At 50.8% G+C, this 23484-nt stretch overlaps 2 protein-coding genes across 4 annotated transcripts in view; one reads left to right on the top strand and one right to left on the bottom strand.

Moving 5' to 3' along the window:
- The window catches only part of ITPKB (inositol-trisphosphate 3-kinase B), a 67437-nt gene extending 60900 nt beyond the window's left edge, over nucleotides 1-6537 (top strand). The window contains exons 6-8 of the mRNA XM_056486214.1: nucleotides 156-257; nucleotides 1645-1716; nucleotides 4248-6537. Coding sequence (XP_056342189.1) covers nucleotides 156-257; nucleotides 1645-1716; nucleotides 4248-4463 — 390 coding nt within the window. The 3' untranslated portion in view covers nucleotides 4464-6537. The remainder of the gene's footprint in view (nucleotides 1-155; nucleotides 258-1644; nucleotides 1717-4247) is intronic.
- A 3079-nt stretch (nucleotides 6538-9616) lies between these two features.
- The window catches only part of STUM (stum, mechanosensory transduction mediator homolog), a 52275-nt gene continuing 38407 nt past the window's right edge, over nucleotides 9617-23484 (bottom strand). For 2 of the 3 annotated variants that reach the window (XM_056486216.1, XM_056486215.1), the window contains exons 3-4: nucleotides 19114-19910; nucleotides 9617-15575 (exon numbers count right to left, since the gene is read on the bottom strand). In XM_056486216.1, coding sequence (XP_056342191.1) covers nucleotides 19870-19910 — 41 coding nt within the window. In that variant the 3' untranslated portion in view covers nucleotides 9617-15575; nucleotides 19114-19869. Of the gene's footprint in view, nucleotides 15576-19113; nucleotides 20086-23484 lie in introns of all 3 variants that reach the window. The other variant, XM_056486217.1, reaches the window with a different exon arrangement.

Below are 23484 nucleotides of genomic sequence, written 5' to 3'. Positions count from 1 at the left end.
GCTGCCTCTGCTCACCCCTGCTCCACAGACAGATCCATCAGCTGCCAAAAATGCTGGTCACATCCTACTTGACAATATGCACGGCTGTAGAAACACTACTCCTGCCCCAGCTCCCTTCCTCCCCATCCAACTCATCCCTGTCCCTTCTTTTCAAGAAAGAGGATGGCACTGTGAACCGGGACTTCAAGAAGACACGGACAAAGGAACAAGTCATGGAGGCCTTCAGCGAGTTCACCAGAGGAAACAGGAACGTTTTGGTGAGTGAGGGATGTTGGGGGCACTGCCTGGAGAGGGCATTTCTTGTGGAGCCTGGCCTCAGCTCATCAGGTCCCTGGCCTGCAGGGCTGGAGCCTGAGCAAGCTCTCTTAAAAAGCATGAGAAGTGTTGAAGAGAAGCAGCATCCTGGTGCTGGGTGAGGGGAAAGCAGTGGAGAGCTGGGAGGGGGCTTGGCAGCAGCAGCACTGCTTGACCCGAGTCTGTGCCTGCTGAGGATCTCCAGAATTGGCTCCCAAAACCCACTGGGGAGTCACAGCCATGCTCTGCCCCTCTCCCCTGGGCTGGTGGTCACCCTGAGCCCTCTCTGTACCCCAGTATGAGTGGAGGGGGCTCCCATCCTGGCAGGATGGGCTGACTCTGCCCTATCTTGCAGAAGGGTGGTCCTGTGCCAGGCACACTTCACATGGGCAAGCCAGAGCCAGCATTTTCCAAGCTTCCCTAAGTTGCCAGGAGAATAAGAGATCTGGCTGTAAACAATTTACACCGTGTCAAATAACCTATTTGACAAAGCACTCCCATTTTAAGCTGCACTCTATAAAGTCTCCAAATGCAAGGCTCCAGCTGGAGTGGCCCTTGGCACTGTCTCCTTCAAACTGGCATGCTTGGATTACCCAGGGGTTATTCCTGGATCTGAAGATGAAGTTGCCTGGTTGCATTTTATCCCCAAAGAACTTGGAGCACACATCATGCTGTGGCTCTGGATGTGGTTCCTTGGCCAGTGCATTTTTATACAGCAATCCCCACCTCTCCCCTTCCAAGTGTGTTACAGTGCCCAGATACTTGCTCTGTGTGTGTTCCCTGTGCTTAATTCTTCTGTATAAACCCCAAAATCAGTGGAGCTCCCTAAGAATGTTTAGTGCCTTCCAGCAATTTGCAGGGATGGTCAAACAGGCTTGTGGGTCCTGACCTGTGTGCTGGCCATTGTGAGAGCCCTTCCCCCTCCAGGACCAGCTTTGCAAAAGTGCAGATAACGGAGTTGCAGAAGTGTCTCATGATGTGTGACTGACTGAGTGCTAAAAAGACAGATGAAGAGTTGATCTATTAAGAGAGTTCAGGGGAGAGGAAAAATTCAGCAGCTGCTGAATTAGGTGTTCCCTCCATGGGCACAGCAGGGACACTGCAGAAAGCACCAGCTCAGCAAAAGCAAATGCTTTCACTAAGTTTTGAAAGCCACAGGAGTTCACAGGGTGCTATAGAAGCCAAAAGGATAAGTGGATCATAAAAAAGGGGGGACACTCCAAAGGGAAAGGTCTGTGGGAGGATGCTGGGCACAGGGGTGACTTTCCTGTCTGCCCTAATGCAGTAGTTTTTATGTGGGTGTCCTGCAACACTGATGGCTTGGGTTTGGGGTTTTTTTTGTAATTCCAGAACAGTTACCTTAACCGGCTGAAGGGAATCCGCGCTACCCTGGAGACATCCCCGTTCTTCAAGTGCCATGAGGTAATACTGCTGTTTAGATAAATCTGCCTGGAGAGGCAGACTGTTTAATCTCAGTTTGTCCAAGCAGAGAAGCTGAAGTCAGGGGCTGTTTTACTCTTACATCTTTATTTTCATATTTGTATTTATTTAATACTTACGTGCAAATATGGTAACATAAAATGTTTATGCATCTGACATAGGCTCACATCTGCTGAAAGTCAATGTTCAAACAGATTAAAAGTGATCTAGGAGGAACTGGGGCTGTTTATGACAGGGAATATTCCCTAGTGTAAAAGCACAGGGGTTTTCTCAGGAGAAATGTCTGTTTGAATGCATGTCAGGGATCACTTGGCTGACAGTTGCTCCACATGATCAAACAAGGCTTCAACACAGCCATAAATTGCAGATACCCCAAACATGCCTTTCCTGAGCTGGTGGGGGCACCACAGTATGAACTCTTCCTTTAGAAGGAATTTCATACAGAAATGAATGTCCACGATACCAACATTTTCTACAGTGAAGATTGAGTGCTGATGGGAAAACAAAGAGGGAACACTATCTTTTTTGGCCATTTCAGGAACTGAAATGCTCCACAATTTAATACAATGATTTTGCTATTGCATCTACTTAACAAAACATGAGAGTGTGTGTCCTTGTCACATGTGGTGGAGGAACTAGAGCCTCATAGGAACCTTTGACTCCCAGGGTTCAGGAGCCACAGCTCCAAGGGCCCATTATCCCTCATCCAGAGCTACATGAGCCACCTCAGCCCCAGCTACACACATAGGGTCCTGCCAGGAGCCAAAAACAGATGGGGCCATGCCTCCTGGTGGCAGTGCCTGGAAGGCAGTTGGAAAGGAAATGTCAAAACTGAGGGTTTCAGGGCAGTTCAACACAGGAAACAAAATTCTCCCTGAAACCGACTGCCAGGGTTTCACTTGAAAACACAGAAACAAAGCAGCCTTTCAAAGAGGGTTTGAAAGGAGTTTCCACTCCTTAAAAATTAAAAAGCAACAGCTTTGACTTTCCATCCTGCTTTGAAATGAAGCACAGCAGAAGGTCTGCCAAGCTCTGTGTCCCTCCGTGGGGCCCTTGCTGAGCAGGGCTCCTCCAAGGAGCTGCAGGGGAATTGGGCAGTCCAGGACACACAAATGAAGAATGTCAGCAAAAGGCTTTTCCTTAAAATTAGAATGCTATGTCCTGGCCAAGAGAGGACTATAAGAGGTTAGCAGGAGGAGAGCTAAAGATAAGCATTTTTCGGAAATAATACGCATCTCTGGACCTTGGATGCTTTCCCAAGACACTGGAGGAAAAAGTCTCCTGAAAAATGTAAATTCAAAGCAGCTTTTGCAAACAGTACATGCATCCTGTTCAAAACCCTTGTCTAAAGGCAAACCTCAGGCTGAGCCCTGCTGATAGCATGGATGTGGGAGTCCCCAGTAACATTTAGTGCTGCTGTTCAGAAGGGCTGACCCAGCTGGATTCTCTTCCATCACCTACACATCATAAGGAGCACGTGTGGCTCTCAGTGCTCTGCATCACCTCTGCTACAGCCCTCATAAGTGAGTTCACAAGTCACCAATTCATGACATCAGAGAGAATTTGGAGAGCAGTTTTCATCTGGGACAGCTCTGAAACGCACCCATTGGTGCTTTTCTGTAGGTGATCAAGCAGAAGAGCACAATGGTGACTGGCTTGATACTGATACACATTTCCTAAGCACTGGAAAGCCACAGCAGAGCTGCTGCTGCTTGTCAGCCTGGCTGGGACTGTGAGCCAGTCAGGCTGCTGAGCTGCTGAGCATCTCTGCTTTGTGTGTGCTGGCTTGTGGGGGTCTCATCCCACTGCAACAGGCCTTGAGACTTCTGCTGACAGAGCCCATATGCACCTGTTGGTTTCCCCAGGCCACTGCTTGCTGCAGGATTTTCCCAAAGGCCTATCAGGATATGAAAGGGCCCTTCAAAGCAGATGCTTTTTCCCCAAGTGAACCGGGGGAAAAGGAAATTCATGAGCATGCAGCTCTGTACCTTGCACCCCCAGAGTGCTGTGAGTGCCAGGAGGATATTGTAGGGGAATTCTGGGTGTAATTGGGTGGTTTCTGAGGCAGGAGACAGAAGGTTGCAAGTTACTTGTCCGTAGAGTGTCCCCATCCCTGCGGTGGTGTCTGCAGGATTGGTGAGTGCAAAGAACAAAGGCTGATCACAAAGAACCAGCCTTGAAAAAATCCCCATCTGAAAGCTGAGACAATTCATCTTAGTCCTTCCTAAGGGACATTAGCTCATTTTCCATAACAACATTTTTATCTTTCATTCCCCTGTTTTTCTAATCCTTTCCTTCTGCCAAGACCTGGGATTTGTATGAGTAAATCAGCTTGTCCAAATGTCCCATTTGCATGTGTGAACACAACCAGCAGCACCCAGAGCTTGCTTTTCCTCATGCAGAGTTGCAGCAGCATCTCTTGGAAATGCAGCCTGAGATAAGGTCAAAAAAGCCTCAAAGAGGGCCGAAAATGAGCAACAGGAGCACCACTAATTGGTCTCACCTCTCCACAGGTAATTGGGAGCTCTCTCCTCTTCATTCACGACAAGCAGGAACAAGCCAAAGTCTGGATGATCGACTTTGGGAAAACCACCCCGCTGCCAGAGGGACAAGTTCTCCAGCACAACGTGCCCTGGGTGGAAGGGAACAGAGAGGATGGCTACCTCTGGGGGCTGGACAACCTCATTCAGATCCTGACAGAGTTGTCCCAGAGCGAAGACTTGCATTAAAGCCGCGCATCTGACTCTGCCACTACCCCCGAGCTGCCCCGACTGACTCTTCTGAACTGCACTACAAGACACTTTCCAGCCCTCGCCCTCCCCGTTTGAAAGCTATACTCTCCCTATTTAATGTGTTTTTGTTGTGGTTGTTTTTTTAGGTTGTCTTGGTTGTTTCCCCCCCTACCCCTCCTTGTAAATAGAGAGCTAACCTGCCAGAGCAGAAGCTGAACTTGAAACTTTGGCTTTGCAGAGTCAGTGGGAGCAGGTGGCCCAGAGCAGCCTGGTGGGGTTGCTTAGGCAAGTGCATGCTTCGCCTCTCGTGTTTTTGTCTCTTGCTCAGCCTGATGTTAAGGGGGCTGGCGGAGGAAGGAGCCTCTTCCTGCACCAGGATCGTCCTGAAAACACTCAGTGACCCTGCCCAGGACCCTCTGGCAGTCAGAGAGTGTGAGTGAGGTGGGGAGATGGTGGAGGACACTCTAGTGGGAGCCCTTTAGTTGTCTCTGCCAGCACCCTTCAGCCCAGGGAGCTGGCTGTGCCAAGTCCTTCAGAGCTGCTAGAAGGGCAGATTTGGGGTTTCATTTGTGTTCAAGACATCTTGTGGAGGTTGCTTAGTCATTTCTGAGTGGCACTGGAGGGTGAGGGTATCCCTCCTGCTGCAGAGCCATGTAGTCAGGCACAGCTATTGGCCATGGCCAGGTGCTACCCACCCGTGTCCCCCGTGCTGGGTGCCCTGGTGAGCAGAACTTTGGGCTCCTCTCTAGAGCCCCAGCTCCCCTGCTAGGAACTGCTTCCAGCCTACCTTACCTGGGGTCTCCAATCCTCCCTAGCTGGGAAAAATAGCTTATAAAGGACTACTATGAGACCTAAAGTAGCCATCCAGGTTGATCAGTCTTTTTTGTCACCGGCTGAGCACATGTGTAGTGCCACCAACACTCACACCTAGCCCAGAGCGACCCTCCCACCTGGAGCATCTCCATAATTTCTGTCTGCATCGGGTGAAGGGTTACAGCAGCAGGGCAGCTCCCGTAGACACCTTCGGCAAAGCAGAGCTGGGGTCAGGCATGCCCGTGCCTTCCCCTTTTTGCACAGAGCTGCGCTGCTCCCCAGCCCGGGGCCGTGCGCTGCTCCCAGCCCGGGGCCGTGTGCTCCCGCTCCTGCGAAAACACCCAGTTCCCTATTTAGGGCGGAGGCTATTTTTTAACTTCCTGGAACATTCGAACCGAGCGGGGCAGGGCTGGTGCGCTAAAGGTCATCCCTGGAGAGGAGGGGTCGAGTAGTGTGTGGTGCAGGAGCTCGGCAGCCTCGAATCCCTCAGCTGCTCCATCCATCCCCAAACCTATGTTTTTATGTCTGGTGGGGGAGACCTCCCTTGCAGCAATAAGGAGGAGGAGGAGTTGGCCACCAAGCCATCTGCGGCCAAGCCTCTTTCCCAAGGACTGAAGTTTCCTAGGGTTTTTCTCAGTTCATGTCTCACCAGACAGGTGTCTTTTGCTCATCAGATGCCATTGTAAATGGTTGCACTGTTTTAGCTCCTTGCCAGGCTTTCTAGAATAGCCCATAGTAGAAGTGCCTTATAGACTTTGCCTCTGTTCCATTAGTGTCATGGAAAAGGTTGGGTTTTTTTTTTTAAGTTATATTTATTTTCATCCCATTTTAATTGCACAAAACACTAAAACGTAATGCATGGAACCTTTTTTTTTTTTTTTTTAAACTGTGTTTCTAGTTTTTAAGGCACACCTTTTCCAGCTTTGGAGAAAGGGTGTGCACAGATACCCATAGCTATGTACCACTTACCGCTGTATTTTAGCTTCGAGCTGCTCTTATATATGTACCTTATTTTTTAAGCCTGTTTATAAACCAGATTCCTCGCTTTGTGGCTTCAGAAGAAGCAGATTGTTGCTCTCAGATGTCTTATGCTTTCCTGGAGGCTGGAAGGGTTGCTGTGAGGGGTTTTCCCTACTCCCACCATGCCTCTCGGTCATTGGGTAATACAGAAAAAAAAATCCAAACCGGTCTGGAACACCAACGCACAGTGCCTGTAAAGTCCTGTAGCATTGCAAATAAAGGCATATGGGAAGCAGTCCCCTGGTGTGCACTCAGTATCTGCCCTGTGCAGCTTGTGGCAGCCTTGGAACAGCCTTTCATGTCCGTGGCTGGGGGGAATCAGGCTCCAGCAGTGCTGCATAAAAGCAGAGTAGGGAAGGACCCTACAGTGGGAACAGATCCAGACAAACAGGAACTGGCTCTGCAGGGAGCAGGGCAGGAGGAGAGCAGAGCTGGGGCTGTGGGAGGCCCAGGCTCAGTGGGAGCTATCACCCAGAGAGGCCTGAATTTCTCCATCCCCCTTCTGAAGGGAAGGCTGCTGAAGGCAGTTTCAGTTTTTTTAATGTTTTTGGCTCTCACCGAGCGGTTCCTGAGTGCCACCCTGTGATTTCTGCTCTGGAGAATACCAAAGCACCCAGGAGAGTCAGAGCTGCTTGGCACAGCCAAACACTCCCCCTGCTCCTCTCCCTCTGAGCTGCACTGCTCTGCTGTTCTGGCACAGACGTGGCTGAGGAGGGGCAGGTGAGCTGCCCCCTAGGAAAGCCAGATTTAGTGCCCAGACCCTCAGGAGCAGCCCAGCCTGGGGACCAGACCTGGCTCACCATGGGTCCTCTAAAACAAACTGCAGGACAAAGCCTGCAGCATGGAATTCCAGGACGAGAAACCTCTTGGTGAGAGGCAGAGCTGGCAGAACACTGGATGTGAGGCTGCTGCCTGTGCACCAGTGATCTCTCCTGGGCTGTGGGAAAGCAAACACATTTCCTGCCTGGCTGCTGAGCTCACTCTGGCAGAGCTGACAGCCCCTGTTTTACTTATAGGTCCAGTTTTTGGGGTCTCTCTGGTATGTGACTCCTCTTGCTACCTTCAGAGGAAAACAAAAGCCTCCAACACTTACCCAGCTGCACCCTGAAACACAAAACCAGAGGGTGAAGAACCCTGTTCTGTGAAAACCTCTCTTGAGAGGTGAGGAAACACCATGACATTGAGATGGAGAGTGTGCTGGAAAATTCACAATGCCAGATGTCCAGAAAGGAGACAGAGGAGCCCTGCAACTTTATTTGAATAAAGGGAAAAGCCATGGGGCCTTTCCCCTGGGGCCCCTCAAATTATTGGAGCATGCAGCCTCCCTTTTCCTGTCCTCAACACCTTCTTCCTTTCCCCATTGGCTGGGGTACTTGGAAGGTACAGACTTCTCAAAAGGCTTACTGCATGTCCTCCTCTAATATGCAAATCCCACATCCCCCCTTTTTTATATATAACAAAACAATATTCATAATTCCATTCAGTCTTTGTTCTGCTTTTCTAAGTTCAGGAATTTATTTATCAGGGCCTTGGCTGAGGAGCAGTCTGTGTCATTTGGTTACATTTTCTAGAACTGGTAGTTTCTCACATTATTTCCCTATCTCAGTCCCTGGCTGTATCTACAAGCAGATTTACATGGTCTGTAAAGACACATTCATCCTATTCCTTCAAAGAGGAAAAGGAGCTAAGTCAAGAAAAGAAATCCCTTGTGACTGAGTGCTGGGATCTGCTGACCCTGAGGTTTATGCAGAGTGTTGGGAAGGGGCAGGCTCCCATTGGCAAAGCAAAGCCCAAGGCAAAGCCCAGAGCTCCCTGCCACATTCTGCATTAATAAACTAAATTACTCATAAACTCAACACAGAGAAGAGTGGCCAGGACTTCCATTAATGCCACAGAGAAAACTTTAGACCTTCTCTAAGGGAGAACAGATAAAACTTTAGACCTTTTCTTACAGAACAGAGCCTCCCAGCACCTCTGGCAGTGCCAGGGTGGGTAAGGTAGTTGCTCAGGATGCAGGTAGGGAAGGGCAGCTCCTTTCCTTCAACATGGTCTGGTTAGGCACTACTTGACAGAATGAGCCTCCCATAAATCAGGGGGTGCTGGGGCATTCCAGCCTGTGAAAATGCAGGACTTTGGTGTGGTGGTTGATTCCCAACACAAGCTGGTGGGGTTTTGGGGTCTCTGGGAAGGGATTTTACCCTGCCATGGATGATGCAGAGCAGCCTCCAGCCTGAAGCTTGGCAACAGCCCCGGGACCTCCATGTCCTGCTGCCCAGTGTGGCTGGGGGGAAGCAGGAGTGAGGAGGTGGCCAGAGTGGAAGAGCTCCTGGCTGTGTGCTGCTGCAGGGAATTGATGGCCGGGATGGCATGGGGACACCACGGCAGCGGGGACAGGATGGCCAGGCAGCATCTGAGTGTGGGGGGTGCTTATCAGGGATAAAAAGAGCGGCCTTTCCCCTCGGCCGCTTTATCGTGGGTGTGTGCCTGACACCTCCAGAGTCCTGCTGGCTTGGAGATATTTTGGAGAGGGGGAGATGGCGATGTGCCCCGGGGAATGGCGATGTGTCCCGGGGGATGGCGATGTGCCCCGGGAGATGGCGATGTGCCCCAGGGGATGGCGATGTGTCCCCAGGAGGATGGCGATGTGCCCCGGGAGATGGCGATGTGTCCCGGGAGATGGCGATGTGTCCCGGGGGATGGCGATGTGTCCCCGGGAGATGGCGATGTATCCCGGGGGATGGCGATGTGCCCCAGGAGATGGCGATGTGTCCCCGGGAGATGGCGATGTGCCCCGGGAGATGCCGATGTGTCCCTGGAGATGGCGATGTGCCCCGGAGATGGCGATGTGCCCCGGAGATGGCGATGTGTCCCGGGAGATGGCGATGTGCCCCGGAGATGGCGATGTGCCCTAGGGGATGGCGATGTGTCCCGGGAGATGGCGATGTCCCCGGGAGATGGCGATGTGCCCCGGGAGATGGCGATGTGTCCCGGGAGATGGCGATGTGTCCCGGGAGATGGCGATGTGTCCCTGGAGATGGCGATGTGCCCCGAGAGATGGCGATGTACCCCAGGGGATGGCGATGTGCCCCGGGAGATGGCGATGTGTCCCTGGAGATGGCGATGTGCCCCGGGAGATGCCGATGTGTCCCGGGAGATGGCGATGTGCCCCGGAGATGGCGATGTGCCCCCGGGGGATGGCGATGTGCCCCGGGAGATGGCGATGTGTCCCGGGAGATGGCGATGTGCCCCGGAGATGGCGATGTGTCCCGGGAAGTCTCTGCGCTCCGGGATGCGCTCCTCGCCCCGGGCGAGGCGGCTTTGGGGCTTTTCCTCCACCCTCGGCACTGACGGGATTTGGCTTTCCCAGTACGAGCTGGGGAGGTCCTTACAATTACTAAACTGCCGTTCTAGCGGGTCCATCCCGGAGCCAGCCCGAGCAGGGCAGGGATGCAGGATTCATCCCCACCTCTCCTCTCTGTGGTTCTGGGGGTAACACGTTTCTCCTCCCCGTGCCATTCCAGGGCTGGAGCCCCCGGCAGCCCCAGCCCCTGTCCCCTGGGGAGCAGCTTTCCCACTCACACTCTCATTTGAGCCTGCGTTTTGTTCACTTCTCTGCCCTTAAAAAAAATACAATTTTGTTCTTTTTTATTGTGAAGTCGCTTAGGGGACCTGTCTTAGACAGTTCCTGTTTTTCTGCACGATGAAACTGTGCTTCCCCCCTGGAGCAGCCAGGGAGCACAGGAGAGCTGCTGCTGGTGCCACTTAGAAGAGAAAGCCCATGGATGACACTGCTGAGTGAATCTCATTTGGGACAGCTCTGGAGGAAACTGGAAAATTTTGGGACCCCAGCAGCTCATCCCACTTCTGGCACTGCTGCACTGCCTGCCTGGGGCTGGTGCTTTCTGTTTGTTGGGACTTTGTGCCTCCTACCATTTGTTTGTATTAAAAATGTCAGACCTGGGGCCAGCACCCCCTCTCCACATTGCCTGGTGCCAGGGTGTTCAAACACGCTTTCCCTAATGCAGAAATTTAAGACTTAAAACCACCAGGACAAAGGAGCATGAAGAGAAATAGAGGCACAAAATTATTTACTCAAACATCTGACCAGAGCCAGGAAATAAAATCAATTACTTTAATTTCTGCTGACTGACCTCTGTGTCAGAAGGGGCTTTCACTGCAAGATGGTTTACATGCTGCTTTCCATGGCAGGAACCCCAGGAGTTCTGCAGGGACACACACACACAGAGAACTGCTTCTCTTGCAGCACTGGCTCAGAGAAGGGAATGTGAGAAGAAAAAGCAGCAGGAGTCTGTAGTAGCAAGATAGAGGTGCTACAGATATGTTTCCCCAATTATAAAGGATCTGTGGCTGGAAAACGTTTCCCACTGGCAGTGTAGTATCTTTTTCTAGTGCTAAATTCTTGCTTCATCTCCTTTTATGCCTCCAGAACAGGGAGGGGAGGTGGCAGGACCCGTGGGTGGGCTCTGCAGGGTGCCTCGTGCTTCCTCCCACCTTCATCAGCCCCAGGCAGGCACTTCAAACGTGCCCAGCTGCTTTTCCCGTGGGAAATGGCTTTGCAGGAAGGCTCACAGGCCCTGTGGCTTGCAGGGGGATCATTAAGGGTCAGAGGGGATGTCCCTTGAGTGCTTGTGTGCCAGCACGGTACAGCCCACAGTGCTGCTGCCCAGGGAGCATCCCCAGGGCAGGGTGGTGCCATCCCATGCTCTGAGCCCAGGGTGGGACAGGCAGTGACAGAGGCTCCAGCAGGGCGGGTTCCAGCATTCTGAGCCTGCCAGGACACTCACACATTGTCTGTGCAGGGACAGTGGCTCCCAATCCCTGTGCTGCCCTGCCCTCAGCAGCATCTGGGACTTTGAATAAACAGAATTTAAGCCTGGAATCTGGCATTCATGGGGCTGGCCTGGAACCAAGACCTATCCCTTAAAAACCCATGACCTCCCTTCACATTTCTGGCAGCACAGTGCTTGATGTGCTCTAGACTAAGCATACACTCCTGCCAGTCTGCAGCTCACATCCTCTTCCACAGGGCTGCAGTTTTCCTGTGGAAACAAGCTCTGAAATAGCCTCTAATTGTAATATTACCTCCTAGGACAGGTGCTAGCTTCTCATAGCTGTGTGTGGTTCTGAGCTTGTATTTGGACTGCATGACTTTGAGATTTAGAGACAGTACTTGCATTACCCAGTAATAACCCTCCTGTGCATGGACATTTTATTTTTAATGGTTGCTCAGGCTAATTTGAACAGAATACAGTTGAAATGATGCTTTTCTAACTGTGTATCTCTAAATGATCCAATAGGTGTATTTCCATGTCTCTGCATGGCCAGCAGTGAGAGCTGCTAGTGGGCAAACCCTGGCTCCTTTTTGGGGTGAGCTGCAAGCCACGAGTGACCCCAGCCCTCCTGCACAAGCTGCTTGTGCCCCACCAGTGCTACAGCAGCCCAGGCTCTCGTGGATGGCTGAGGCAAAGCACACCTGGGTACACTGACTGCTCTGGGTCATGCAGGAAGGCACAGCTGCTCCCATCACCCTGGGGTGGTGCTGGTGCTGTGGCTGCAGCCCTGTGGGGCTCCCAGCAAGAGGCTGCAGGGCTGCATGTGTCCCAGAGGAGTGTGGCAGCTGTAAGGAGGTGAGTTTGTTTGGGGAGGCTGCAAGTGGAGAGGGAGGGAATTGTCCCTCTTGTGTGGTGGCTGTGATGCCTTGGGTTTTAGCCTAATGTGTAACTCTGAAACTTCATGTTAGGAGTTAGTAAGTTCTCTTCCAGGATAGTTGGACAGAGCAATCCCTTCCCAGGGAATCAAGGACTCTGTTACCCAAAAAAGCAGAAACAATACTGAAGGGAAGGGGGCAAGCCAGGAGCTGAGACTTCATAGCCTGGGGCTGTGGTTGGACAATTGACCCCGATATGTAGATCAATCAAAACTTATAAAAGTGTGAAAACTCATTATCAGGATGCATCTTGGATTTGGTTTGAGTGTAGCCCCAGCCAGGCTCTTGCACTGCCCAAAGTGTATCCTTTAATAAATACTTATTTTATTCCTTTTGCTCTGCCTAGTCTCTGTTCCAGGTCAGCCTTTCCAGGCATCAGTTGCTGGGAAGGGAGTTTCCTTGGACCCACAACTGCTGGGCTGTGCTCTGAGGGCACCTGGTTGGCTCTGCTCTTGTGTTGGGGGTCAGCCAGCTCACCCCTGAAGTCAGGGTGAGGTGTGTGGTGGCTGTGGACCTCCCCTAGGGCCACAGTGTGGAGAGAGGAGTGCCCAGAAATGGGGCATGGAGGTTTTCCCTGTGTCTCGTCTGTCTTCACCAAGCTCCAGTTTTTTTACTTTGCTTTCATGTGGTTTATTGCTAATTTTCCTCTTCCCCTTCTGAAATGGTTCCATTAGCAGGGTGTTAAAGAAATCTCTTTAAGATAATTATTCCAGATCTCTCTTGTGGGTTTGCCACGTGCTGGTGTGTCTGCATGGCTGTATTAACAGCATCATACTACTATATATGAGTTTTCATCCCAAAGTGCTTCCCCTGCTGAGGCTGAAGCCTGAGTAGAAACACAGAGCAAGTGAAAGGAGCTTCTGCCCCACTCCCAGACCCCTCAAAGCCATGGGGTGTGAGAAGACCCTTCTTGCTGGTCTTGCACCAACTCTGAGTTTGGCCCCCTGATCCAGCTGGGATCTCCCATGTATTTCCCATCCCACAGTGGCTTTGGGGAGGCAGCAGAGTGGTGGCATTTTGTGGCACTGTACATCACAGGAGTGTGGAAGGCTGAAATGAGTTCTGACAGGCTGCTGGCCCTTGCAGCAGAGCTGCCCTTCATGGGAGGCTCTGCCACCTGCAGCTCTGTTCAGGTGCTGTGGCCAAGCCCCTGACAGCACGTGGGCTGTTCTTTCACAGGGAGTGGGAATGATGTGCCTGGAGTCGTATTAAAATTGCCAACAAAACCCAGTCAAGAAGGATTGCTGGTAGGTATGTGCACAGGGGAGCACTGGGTGGCTTTCCCCCTCCCTTGTCTCCATTCCAGAGGTTCAGGTGAGGCTCCTCTCCAGCTTTCTGCTCTTTTGGAAGGTTCTGGTCATGAATTCCTTAAGGAAGCCATGCCCTGGCCCCTGCCTCCTCTCCCCAGGGGGTGGGGGTGCAGGCTGGTGTCTGCTGGATGCTCACCTTGCTGGTGGGAGAACAAGAACCCATTTGGAATCAGGGATGATGGAGTTTCTCCAGGTGACATAAAGAGACTCTGCATTTCGTTCCAGCTGTCCAGCAATAGAATATATTTAACTTTAAAAAAAAATATCCACAGTATCAAAACACAAGAAGTCACAATCCAATACTCGGTGATATAAATAGGCATACAAATGGTCCTCTGCAACCCCTCAGTTTGGGCTCCAGTACAAAAATGAAATGTGGGCTCACCAGCAAGGTGCAAATGGCACAGGTGGGCAGGCCCCTGCTCTCTCCCTCCTGGGGTGGACAATCTGATGTGCCCATGCATGGCCAAAACCAAGGAGAACACAGACTGAGCCAGCAATCCCCTTCCCAGCCTCGGGAACAGTGCCTGTGTTGGTGTGGGAGGGTGAAGGAGGGTGTGGGGCAGGGTGGGATCACTTGCTGGGTGTCTGGGGGAGCACTGCATCACCTCCAGGCACTGCTGGTAGAGGAGAGCCCCTGTTTTGATCCCAAACCAAAACATGCCATTCCCTTTCAGCTGCCTGTTGAAAGCATTCTCAGAGCTGGAAGATGGATTGAGCTGCTCTGGCTTTTGTCATTTTTAGAGCCAGAACAAAGCCCTCGCTTCCCACTGCACCATTCCAGCAGTGGGGACAGGGCATTGTTTCTTCCCTCTTGCTGGTTGGGTGGGTGCAAGAGAAGTAGGACTTGACTTTTTGCTTGGCTTAGTTATTTATACAGATGACCAGAGGAGGAGGGATGGGTTGTGGGTAGCATGAGCTCTGGTGGGATTCACTGTAACTAACCCTGGCTCAGATGGTGCCACTGTGACCTGGAGTTTTGCACCATGATGCTCCCACAGGAGGGTGGGAATGCTGACTGCCAGTTTGGGAAATAAACTGCAGCACTGCTTCAAAGTGCATCATGTGTGTGAGCATGAGGCAAAGTCAGCTGGAAAATACAGGGCCAGGGTCTCCTTGTACCTGGTGTTTAGATGTCAAGGAACTCGTGGTGGTGTCTTGCAGTGGATGCAGTTTGGTCTGGGTAGCAATGAAATGCACCCTGGCTGGAGTGTGTGCACGTGTGTGAGCTGCAGGGCCATCCCAGAATAAGCAGCAGGCAAGGAATAAAATATTCTGGAGAATACTGGGACTGTGAGCTTCAGCTTCCTGTCCCCAGAGCTGAACACAACACTCACAGCAAGACTTAAGGGGCACTCTCCAGCAGAGCTGGAAGGTCTTTAATAAAATGTGTGTCAGTCAGTGCAATACCCCTGACCCCATGGCTGCATGTGCAGAGCTGCTCCCAGCACAAAGCCCCACTGACCCTCTTTCTGTGACCTTCTGTGACCTTCTGTGACCTTCCCAGCTGTGATTGCACGGCTCAGAGCGATGCTGAGCCCCTGCAGCAAGCATGGCCAGCCAGGCAAAGGGCTGGAGGGTGGGGGTCACCCGCCAAAGAACCTTTCCCGTGGTAAATACGGATTTGGCAACACCATGAACTTGGAAAAATGGTGCTGTGCCCTGCATTGCAATGGTTGGGCTGACCCAGAATGAAGCTGGCTTTTGACTGGCTGCACATTTGGGTTGGTTCCTGCATGGAATTGCTTTCCAATGAGTAGCAAATCAGTTGCTTAGCCCAGCTGGGTTCAAGTACCAAGAAACTATTTCATTGAAGCCCTTTCTTTTTTTGTTTTGTTTTTGTTTGGTTGGTTTTGTTTTTCGTTTTGAGAAACCTGGTTTTCACAATCAGAGAGGAGCAGCAGAAAATTCTGTGTTGCTGGCAGACGGGGGTGAAGCAACTTCGTTTATTCTTCGTTAGCCATGATCACTGTAGCTGTAAAACTCGCATGTCAAACATCTACATTTACAAAGCAGGTGATGGTGCTGGGGTAGCTGGGGGCTGTGCACGCTGGACCAGAGGAGGAGCCGGGGCTGTGCCCTCTGGCTGTGCTGTGAGGAGGCTGGGCTGGTTTGAAGCTGGGCATGGCACAGCTCCCAGGGAGGGAGGGAGGGTCATCCAGCCCCGGAGGTGGAGGTGGTGTCCCCTCTGCAATGCTTCAGAAAGAGGTGCAAGAGCGCTGGGTGGTTAACTTTACCCTAAAGAGAAAGAAAGCAATTGTTGATGGAGGAAAGCTCCAAATTTTGACTTGTGTCTTCACACTGTGGCTCTTCTTGTCAGTGCTGCCAGCTGCCCAGAGAACTCTGACCTCTTGAGAGAGGAGGGAAACCAAGTCATGGTGGAGAGTGTGATACCAAAGATAGGACGAGCAGAACCCCCTGGTGACCACAGCCCTGCCCTGGGCTCGGTGTCTGAGCTCCCCACCACTTGCCATGGGGTGGCCTGAAGCCAAGGTGAGGGGTTCACCATTGTCTCAGAGCAGGCTGCTGCTCACACCTGGGCTGGGGGGAGCTTGGCAGTGCTAGTTTTAGTCAGGGCTATTGGAAAAAGCAGAGGGATTTATCATTGTTATTACCACCACAGGACAGCCTTGGGGAAAATGCAATTTGCTGCTTGCTGCCTTGTAGCAAGGCCAATCTATAAAGTGGCTCCTGTCCTAAAGCAGAGAGTGGGAATCTGTCTGCTTCTGATTAAAATCAATTAACAAAATCACCACAATAAGCAAAAATAAGTCTTTTTGTCCTGGGTACCATTTGACAGATTTCAGAGCCTCTAAAGTGGTGCACTGAGTGTTTTCTTGGCTTCACCAATTCAGTAAGAAGGTCAAAGATATGGAAAAATTTTACAGAGCAAAACCTGAAAGTAAATTATAAATCCCACAGCTGGTCTGTGCAGTGCTGCAGTACCAAACCCCCTCATGCAATAAATGCAGACAGCACCCAGACCTAACCAAAGTGATGCTCTCAGAGACCTGCAGCCATCCCAGGGAGGGCAGCATTGCCATTCAATCCTTTCCCAGCCAATCCAATTCTCCCACCCTCACTAGAGCACAGAGACAGACAGCACCAAATGTGGCCCAAAAGGTCAGCAAAACCCTGGTGATGCTGATGAGGAGCTTGTTCTGTCCCTTTTTGTTCCCAGGGGACCTTTTGTGCAGGTGCTGGGTCTCTGGGATGGGGCATCTGCTGCTGATCTGACATCTGATGCCACAGGAGATGAGACTTTGGGCAGTTCAGGGCCAGTGAAAATGTCAGCTTGTTTAATCTTCCCCAGGCTGAGGCTTCTCATGCTCCCTGTCCTCTACACATTTAAATCCACCCTCTAAAAGTGAACCCAACTTCATAGGCACCAGAAAAAGTTGTTCTTAAGCCAGACTTGCTGCTCCTGTTTCAGAGTTTCTGCACCCAAAGGTTTTGCCTGGTTCCTTTTACCCATGGCCTGTTATTCATGTCTGCAGGGTATCCTGCACTCCCTGACACCACAGCACAAACTAACTTGGTGCTCAGGCAGTGTTTGGAGCTTGCACTCGACCCAGCCATTCTGTTTTGGCAAAGGTGAGTGGTAACCATTGCTCTCTGTCAGTGCACTCACTGCAGCTGAGTGGGCAAGTGGTTTGGCTGGCTCCAGGGCTAGTTACAGATCTCAAGAGAAGAGTTCTCACTGGTGACAGCAGCAGCTTGTGAAGGTTTTCCAGATGTGCTACAGATTCCCCTTTTGCTACTGGTTAGGATCCTGTTTAACCCAGGTGGGAAATGGAGGAGCAGAGATGGTCTGTCTCGCAGGAAATGCTGAAGCTCAGTTCTGTGACACCTGTACAGCCAGCAAGGCACAGAGCTGCAGATGCCACAGCATCTTTGGTGGAAATGGACAGACACTTGAAATTGTTGCATGCTGGGAGCAGAAATCCTTTTGGCCATGCTGTGGTAGTGGTAATCTTGAGGAGCTCATCCCCTGGCATTAATGCAGATCCCAGATAGTTCTGGGGTTTTCCACCACTGACCTGCTTGATTGATTTTCCCCAGCAGCTGCTGTCCTTCAAGCTTCTCCCTGGCAAAGCAAAGTAACTGTGGCTCCCTGCAGCCTGGCATTCTGGCAGGATAACTGTGCTGCTTTTCCTCTTGAGCCCTTCCAGCCCTGGGCTAATGAGATTCACCAACTGGTACTTGTCTTCCAAGGAAAACTTTGCTCCTCTGCTGCCTGTTATGTGGCTTGTGTCACCCTGAAAACTGATGGTTTTTCATCTCTCTTCCTCTAAAACACAAATGCAAAGTTTTCCTGTCTTCATTTTCTACGCAGTTGCCCAAGAAGTTGAGCTCAGCATCCCTGTTTGGATACAGGGTAGTGACTAAATATCTATTTCTGTCTGTCCAGCATGGCAGTGTGAGCAGCAGCTTAGAGTGTGAGGCAAGAGAAATGCAGCCTGAGTTATTCCTGTGCTTCTGCCACGGATTTGCTTAGGAGACCTGTCATTTTTCCTTACTGTGTACTGTACAGATACACTGCCCTGACTGAAGCTTGGCTTGGTAAAATATACAATTAATTGTTTGTGTTACTAATTTGCCTCCTTGTTTATATATATACATATGTGTGTGTATATATATATATATATATATATTTTTTTTTTTTTTTCCAGTTAGGACTGCTGAGATCTGAGGAAAAGCTTGAGTCAGCATCTTCAGAGTGAAAGCTGGTGGTCCCAAGGCTTCTAACTCTCAGCCCTTTTCTCCTGTTCTGGCAGCCCAAAGCTTTTTTTAGTGCACAGCCACAGAAGGGTGAAGTGCAAGTCTGTCATCCCGTGTGATACCTGCATTGGATAAATGGGCATAGTTTGGAGGGGTCCTGTCCCACCACAAGTTAGTTGGGACTGTGGATGCTTGTCCTTAGCCCTGAAGAAGGATGTGCTGAGCTGGGAGAGCAGAGAGGTAATGATGCCTGCTTTCCACAGGCTGTGATCTCACAGTGCAGTGTGGGCATTGGCAGGGAGAAAACTTTCTGGGAAGAGAGGTGCTGCATTAAATCCAGACAGTGTCCAGGCATCAGGAGAACAGCAGGGGCTGTGGGGAGGCTAAGCCAGAGGTTTGCATGAAACACCAAAGGAGCTTCCAACCCCAGCAGCTCCCTCTGGGATCACTGACAGGCACCCTGTCCAGCACAGGGCTCTCCTCCACCCCTGGTGGGCAGCTCAGGGACACTCATTGCTTTTTGACAGCTCTCTTTACAACAGGAGGTATTTTAGCTGACAGGACCTGTTCTGCATGAAAAATACAAACCTTTGTTAAAAGCAGACCATTACAGCAGGAGAGGCTGGACACCTGTAGGGCAGTGGGGTTTGCTGCCATCCCTTTCTCACCATCTGCCTCTTGGCAGGAGCAATGGGCTGGGAGTGGGTCTCAGCACTGCCATGCTTGGGTGGCTCCCAGTTTTGGCAGCAGCTTTGTGTGAAACTCCTCTGGCTGGAAGGGCCCTCCCTGCATGTGAGCAGCCTGGCTTTCCCTCTTTCAGCAGGGCTCCTCCTGCCATCTTTTTGGAGTGGAAAAGCATTCAGGTGCTGCCACCAAGCCGAGCTCCTCTCACCCTGCTGCAATCAGAGGGATCACTACACCTCTGGCCACAGCACATCTTCTTTGAGCCATGAAGTCACAGCCCCACCCCGTTTGGCCATGGGCCTTCCAACCACAACAGCTCCCAAGCAGCTGGCTAGTACCAGGTTGTGATCCTGGAACTCTGGACACTTACCCTGGGAAGTGAAGCTGGGATGCTGCTTCAGCCAGGAGCACCCTCACACCCTAAGGGGACCTGTTTCCAAAGCATGGAGACACTGCCAGCAAGTCCTTTTCAGGGGCAGGAACAGTCTTGATCTTTGACTGGTATTGTTTTATAGAAGAGGCTGTGTTTGCTGCCCTAGAGATGAGATGCTGCAGGACACCAGTCCTGTGCTAGGAAAAGTGTCCCCTGGGCTGGTGGGAGCTCTGGTCTTTGCATGGTGGCAGCAGATGGAAGCAGGGGGTGGCCCCAGTCGTTTCAGCGGTACAATACGATTTACAGCAAGCACGTTTCTCAGGACATCTCTGGGGACAGAGCTTCAGTGAACATCATATATACACAGACAGCAGAGGGGGCTGGGTTGGACCCTCCACTGTTGCAAAGCAGTCACAGATGGAATCTCAGGGCAGGAAGAAAGTACCAGTGGTTTGCTTTTACATCCTGTACATATATCTATGAACAGCTCCTTGGCATTTGATGTTCACAGCCAGCATCCTTTAAAAGCAAGCATGAAAAGGAGGCAAAACATCTTCAGCAACCTCCCCTGGGAGCAGAGGGAAAGCAGCATCTCCCCCTCCCTTGGTTCAGCTGCCTGCCCAGGTGCCACCTTTGCCGAGGGTGTTTCCTTGTCCTGGCACCCTCATCTTCCTCCTGGGCCGCCCACCAGGCGCTGGCTGGGACCAGTCCTAAGCCAAGCCGTGCTTGCCTCATCTCCGCTGCTCAGGGCCGTCAGTGCAGGTCTGCGCCGGCTGCTCTGCATCTGCGCTCCGCTGGACGGGCAGGGCCACCGGGCAAGGAGACAAAACAAAGGGGACAAGAAGAGAGACAAAGGGTAATGAGAAGGTCCGTGGCCCACGGCTGCCAAAGGAAATCTCTCGCCGTGTTTCTCTGACCACACTTGTCCCAGCCACTACAGCTGCTGTGGGATCCCCTGCTCCTTGTAGCCTGTGAGGAGGGAGGGGAAGGGAACACGATTAGAGTGAATTCCAAATGAGGATCCTCGGGTGAGGCTCAAGCAAGCCACGAGCCTGGTTTAGCAGGAGTGGCAAAATCCACGTGGGAAGACGGGCACTGCCACATTCCCCAGGGCAGCCCCTGTGCCCTGCTTTAGCCAAGAGCTGAATGGTGCTCTCACCTTCCTGGCACAGCCAGCCCTGCTGCTCTGCCACCAGCCTGGCACACCACCTCTGCTTGGAGAGACTGTAAAGGCACAGCAGGTACCAGTGGTCACCAGCTCCAGCCCAATAACCTGAAGTTTTTGTGGAGTTTGTTTTTCTGCAGCACAGAGGAAATGGGTGCCCTTGTATCCTGCTCCAGAGGCACGGCTGTTCCCAAGCACTGCCCTGCTAGGTCGTGCTTCCAGCACACATCTCTCCTTGGGATCTACTTGTGTCTGAACCTCGTGCTCCCAGAGCACTGCCAGGGGGGAGGAGGTTGGTTTCCTCTATCCATCTTTTGGTTCCCATGCTGGCTTTTGCTATGGTGCTCCCCAGCAGCAGCCAATTTGTGCTGCAGTTTGCACAGGTGAGCAAACACCTCCTGGAGGAGAAGGAGAATGCCTTGAATCACAGGCTGACATGTCACACACAGACCTTGGGATGCCTCCAATAATATCCTCACTGCCTGGTTCTGCACTTGCTTTGCTCCAGCCCAGCAGAATTACAGGTGCTTTTGTTAGGGCACAGCAGCCATCCAGGTGGCCTCGAGGAAATTGATCTTTTCAGCAGCAAAACCAAGGAAACTGCCTGGATCCCTGTTCTTCACACCCTTTCCTCTTCCTGTGGCCATGAGGTTTGATGCACTTCCCAGCCAAGACAGCAAAGCCCTTGGGGTCCCCGCTGTGTTGCAGCTACATGGATGTTGCAAGGGCTCAAGCAGCCTGTCCTGCTGCTTGTCACAGCTCCCTGGGGTCCTGGGGGCCCAGATGATTTATTGTAATTTTTATTTTATTTTTATTTTATTGCACACAGTGGGTGAGGGCAGGCTGCAAACTCCAGAGGGGAGAGCTTCATCCCCTTGGGGGACTAGGGCAGGGAAGGGCAATAGGAGAGCACCTGCAGCTCTGGTGCTACTACAGGATGATGAGAAAAATACTGGATTTTTTATCACTTTCCTAAACTATTGCAATGACTGTGCCAAAAGCTTTCCCCACTTTCCTTTCAAGAGAAGCTGGGCTTTTTATTCTGACTGTATCAATGCAAAAAATCTCCTTATTCAAGAAGCAAATTGTCCTTTCTTGCAGTGCCTGCCACAGTGAAGATCTTTCAACTAAAAAACTTTTTTAAATCTGGAGGGTTTTTTTTTCTTAGCTTAAATAACACAAGTAGCCTGCCATTTTTATATTTTGAATTTCAAAGAAGTTTGAAATTTCGTATCTCAGAATAATGCTTAACTTTTCAAACACTTTTCCATTTACTCTTTGTAATATTTCTTTCTAACCATTATGCAAGTCCCTTACAAAAGCTGAACACAAAATACCAGCAGGTGCCAGAACCCCTACCTTTAAGGGACTTTTTGCTGAACTAAGAATTGACTCCAGCAAATGAACTTTGCTTCACTTTGGAAAAAATCCACACATTCACCCAGGTTTGGCAGCCTGGGTCTCCTGCTGTTAAACAAGGACAAGGGACAGAATAATGTCCCTTAACTGAATTTCTGCCTATTGTGTGCAGCTGAACAGAAAGACTCTCATCTCTTTCAAACAGCTCTTTCTGGAGGCAAAATGATGATTTCACATGCATTTATGTTTTAAGTGTGAGTCAGCTCTGAAGGCGAGGTGAGCTGACTGGAAACTTGTGATTTGGGCTTGTCTACAGTTCAGTTTGTTTAGGGGGCAGTTAAAAAATCCAAACAAACAACCCTATGGACCAGAAAGGTGGAGCCTGCCTTAAATCTTTAGCTAAAGTAAGAGTAACTTATCTGTGCAGCCAAGTGTTTTATTGAGATATAAGAAAATTAAGATTGAGAAATCCTTTCAGTCTGGCTATCAGTGTTGAAACTGGAAGGAAGCTACAGTGGCCAAGCCTGCCTCTTTACAGGACCATTAACAAAAAAATGACCTGTCCTGTTTGTTACAATCCTTCAGATTTAAACTCTCAAATAGTTTATATGGGAAAAGTTATTGCATTTCTTGCATAGGAATAGGTGTTCTATATGAAGCAGCTTTACATTAATATGCCTGCAATAAAATTGAGGTGCAATTCTGTAGAACAGACAGCTCTGGGCTCTGGATTAAGTGGGCCTATGCACAAAGTCACTGATTTAACCAACTTTACTTGAAATTGCACTTCTGTAAACCATTGCATGTAAGATTGAGGCAAAAAGAACCCAGTCTGTGCACAGGCTGTTCTTCTGAGGCTGGGTTGGTGCAGAGGGCAGCTTCAGGATGCTCTCAATGCTGAAATGGTTTTCTGCTCTGCTCCAAGGGTCCCTTGGGGCATCCCCAGGGGCATTTCAGTGCTGTGTGAGGATTTGTAGCATCCCTGGGTCTGTGCAGCCACAGGACAGGCACAGAGACAGTGGGACACACACACATGGAAAGGCACATGGCTGGGAGTGGGCAGCTCTGGCCAAAGTGAATTCCAGATGTCCTGCCCTGACCGATGCTCGCTGGTCTCCGTGGGAAACTGCCTCAGAGGTGAGGAGGAGGAGGAGGAGGAAGAACAGAAACAAACTTACCTCGTGAGACTTTGATGGTGAACAAAAGGAGGCAAAGGAACATGAAAGAAAGAGAGAGGGAGAAATGTAACTGTAGACGATATATCTGAAACACATGGAGAACCAGAAGAGAGTGAACAAACCGAGGCTGCAGAGTAAACAGAGAGCAGCTGCTCTACCATCAGACATTCACACCAGGGCTAAACACTTCTTAAAATCCTTGTACTTGAAGTGGATCATTTCACTTGGGACTCTTGTTTAAAGATGACAGGGAATCCTCATCTGCTTTTCCAGCCCCAATGGGCAAACACCTCTGAGCAATGCTCCCAGAAACTCTTTCCTCTGGCATTTCGTGGGTTGTCTGAAGGGGAGCCACTGAAGGAAGGCATCAAACAAGACATCACAGTGTACAAAAGGGCTCATGGCATACCATTCACAGTCCCAGAGTTAGAAAAACTACCTCTGAAGAGTTTTTGGCAGCTTTCCTGCTCAGTTTGCTTGTGCCCACAGGTAGCTAATAACCACAGCATGCCTCAGCCTGTCTAGGTGCTGCAAACACTGGTGCTATTTAACCTTCCTGCAATGTTTTAAAAACTTGCCCCACCACTGCATTTGGTAGGAAACTGCAAAAAAGGTTATTTTAAATACTTTTCTCAGGCTTAGTTTGGGGGACAGCTCTTTTTAGAT

Source organism: Oenanthe melanoleuca, chromosome 3, assembly GCF_029582105.1.
Source record: "Oenanthe melanoleuca isolate GR-GAL-2019-014 chromosome 3, OMel1.0, whole genome shotgun sequence".
NCBI classification, from domain to species: domain Eukaryota; kingdom Metazoa; phylum Chordata; class Aves; order Passeriformes; family Muscicapidae; genus Oenanthe; species Oenanthe melanoleuca.
This window is presented reverse-complemented; position numbering and strand designations above follow the sequence as displayed.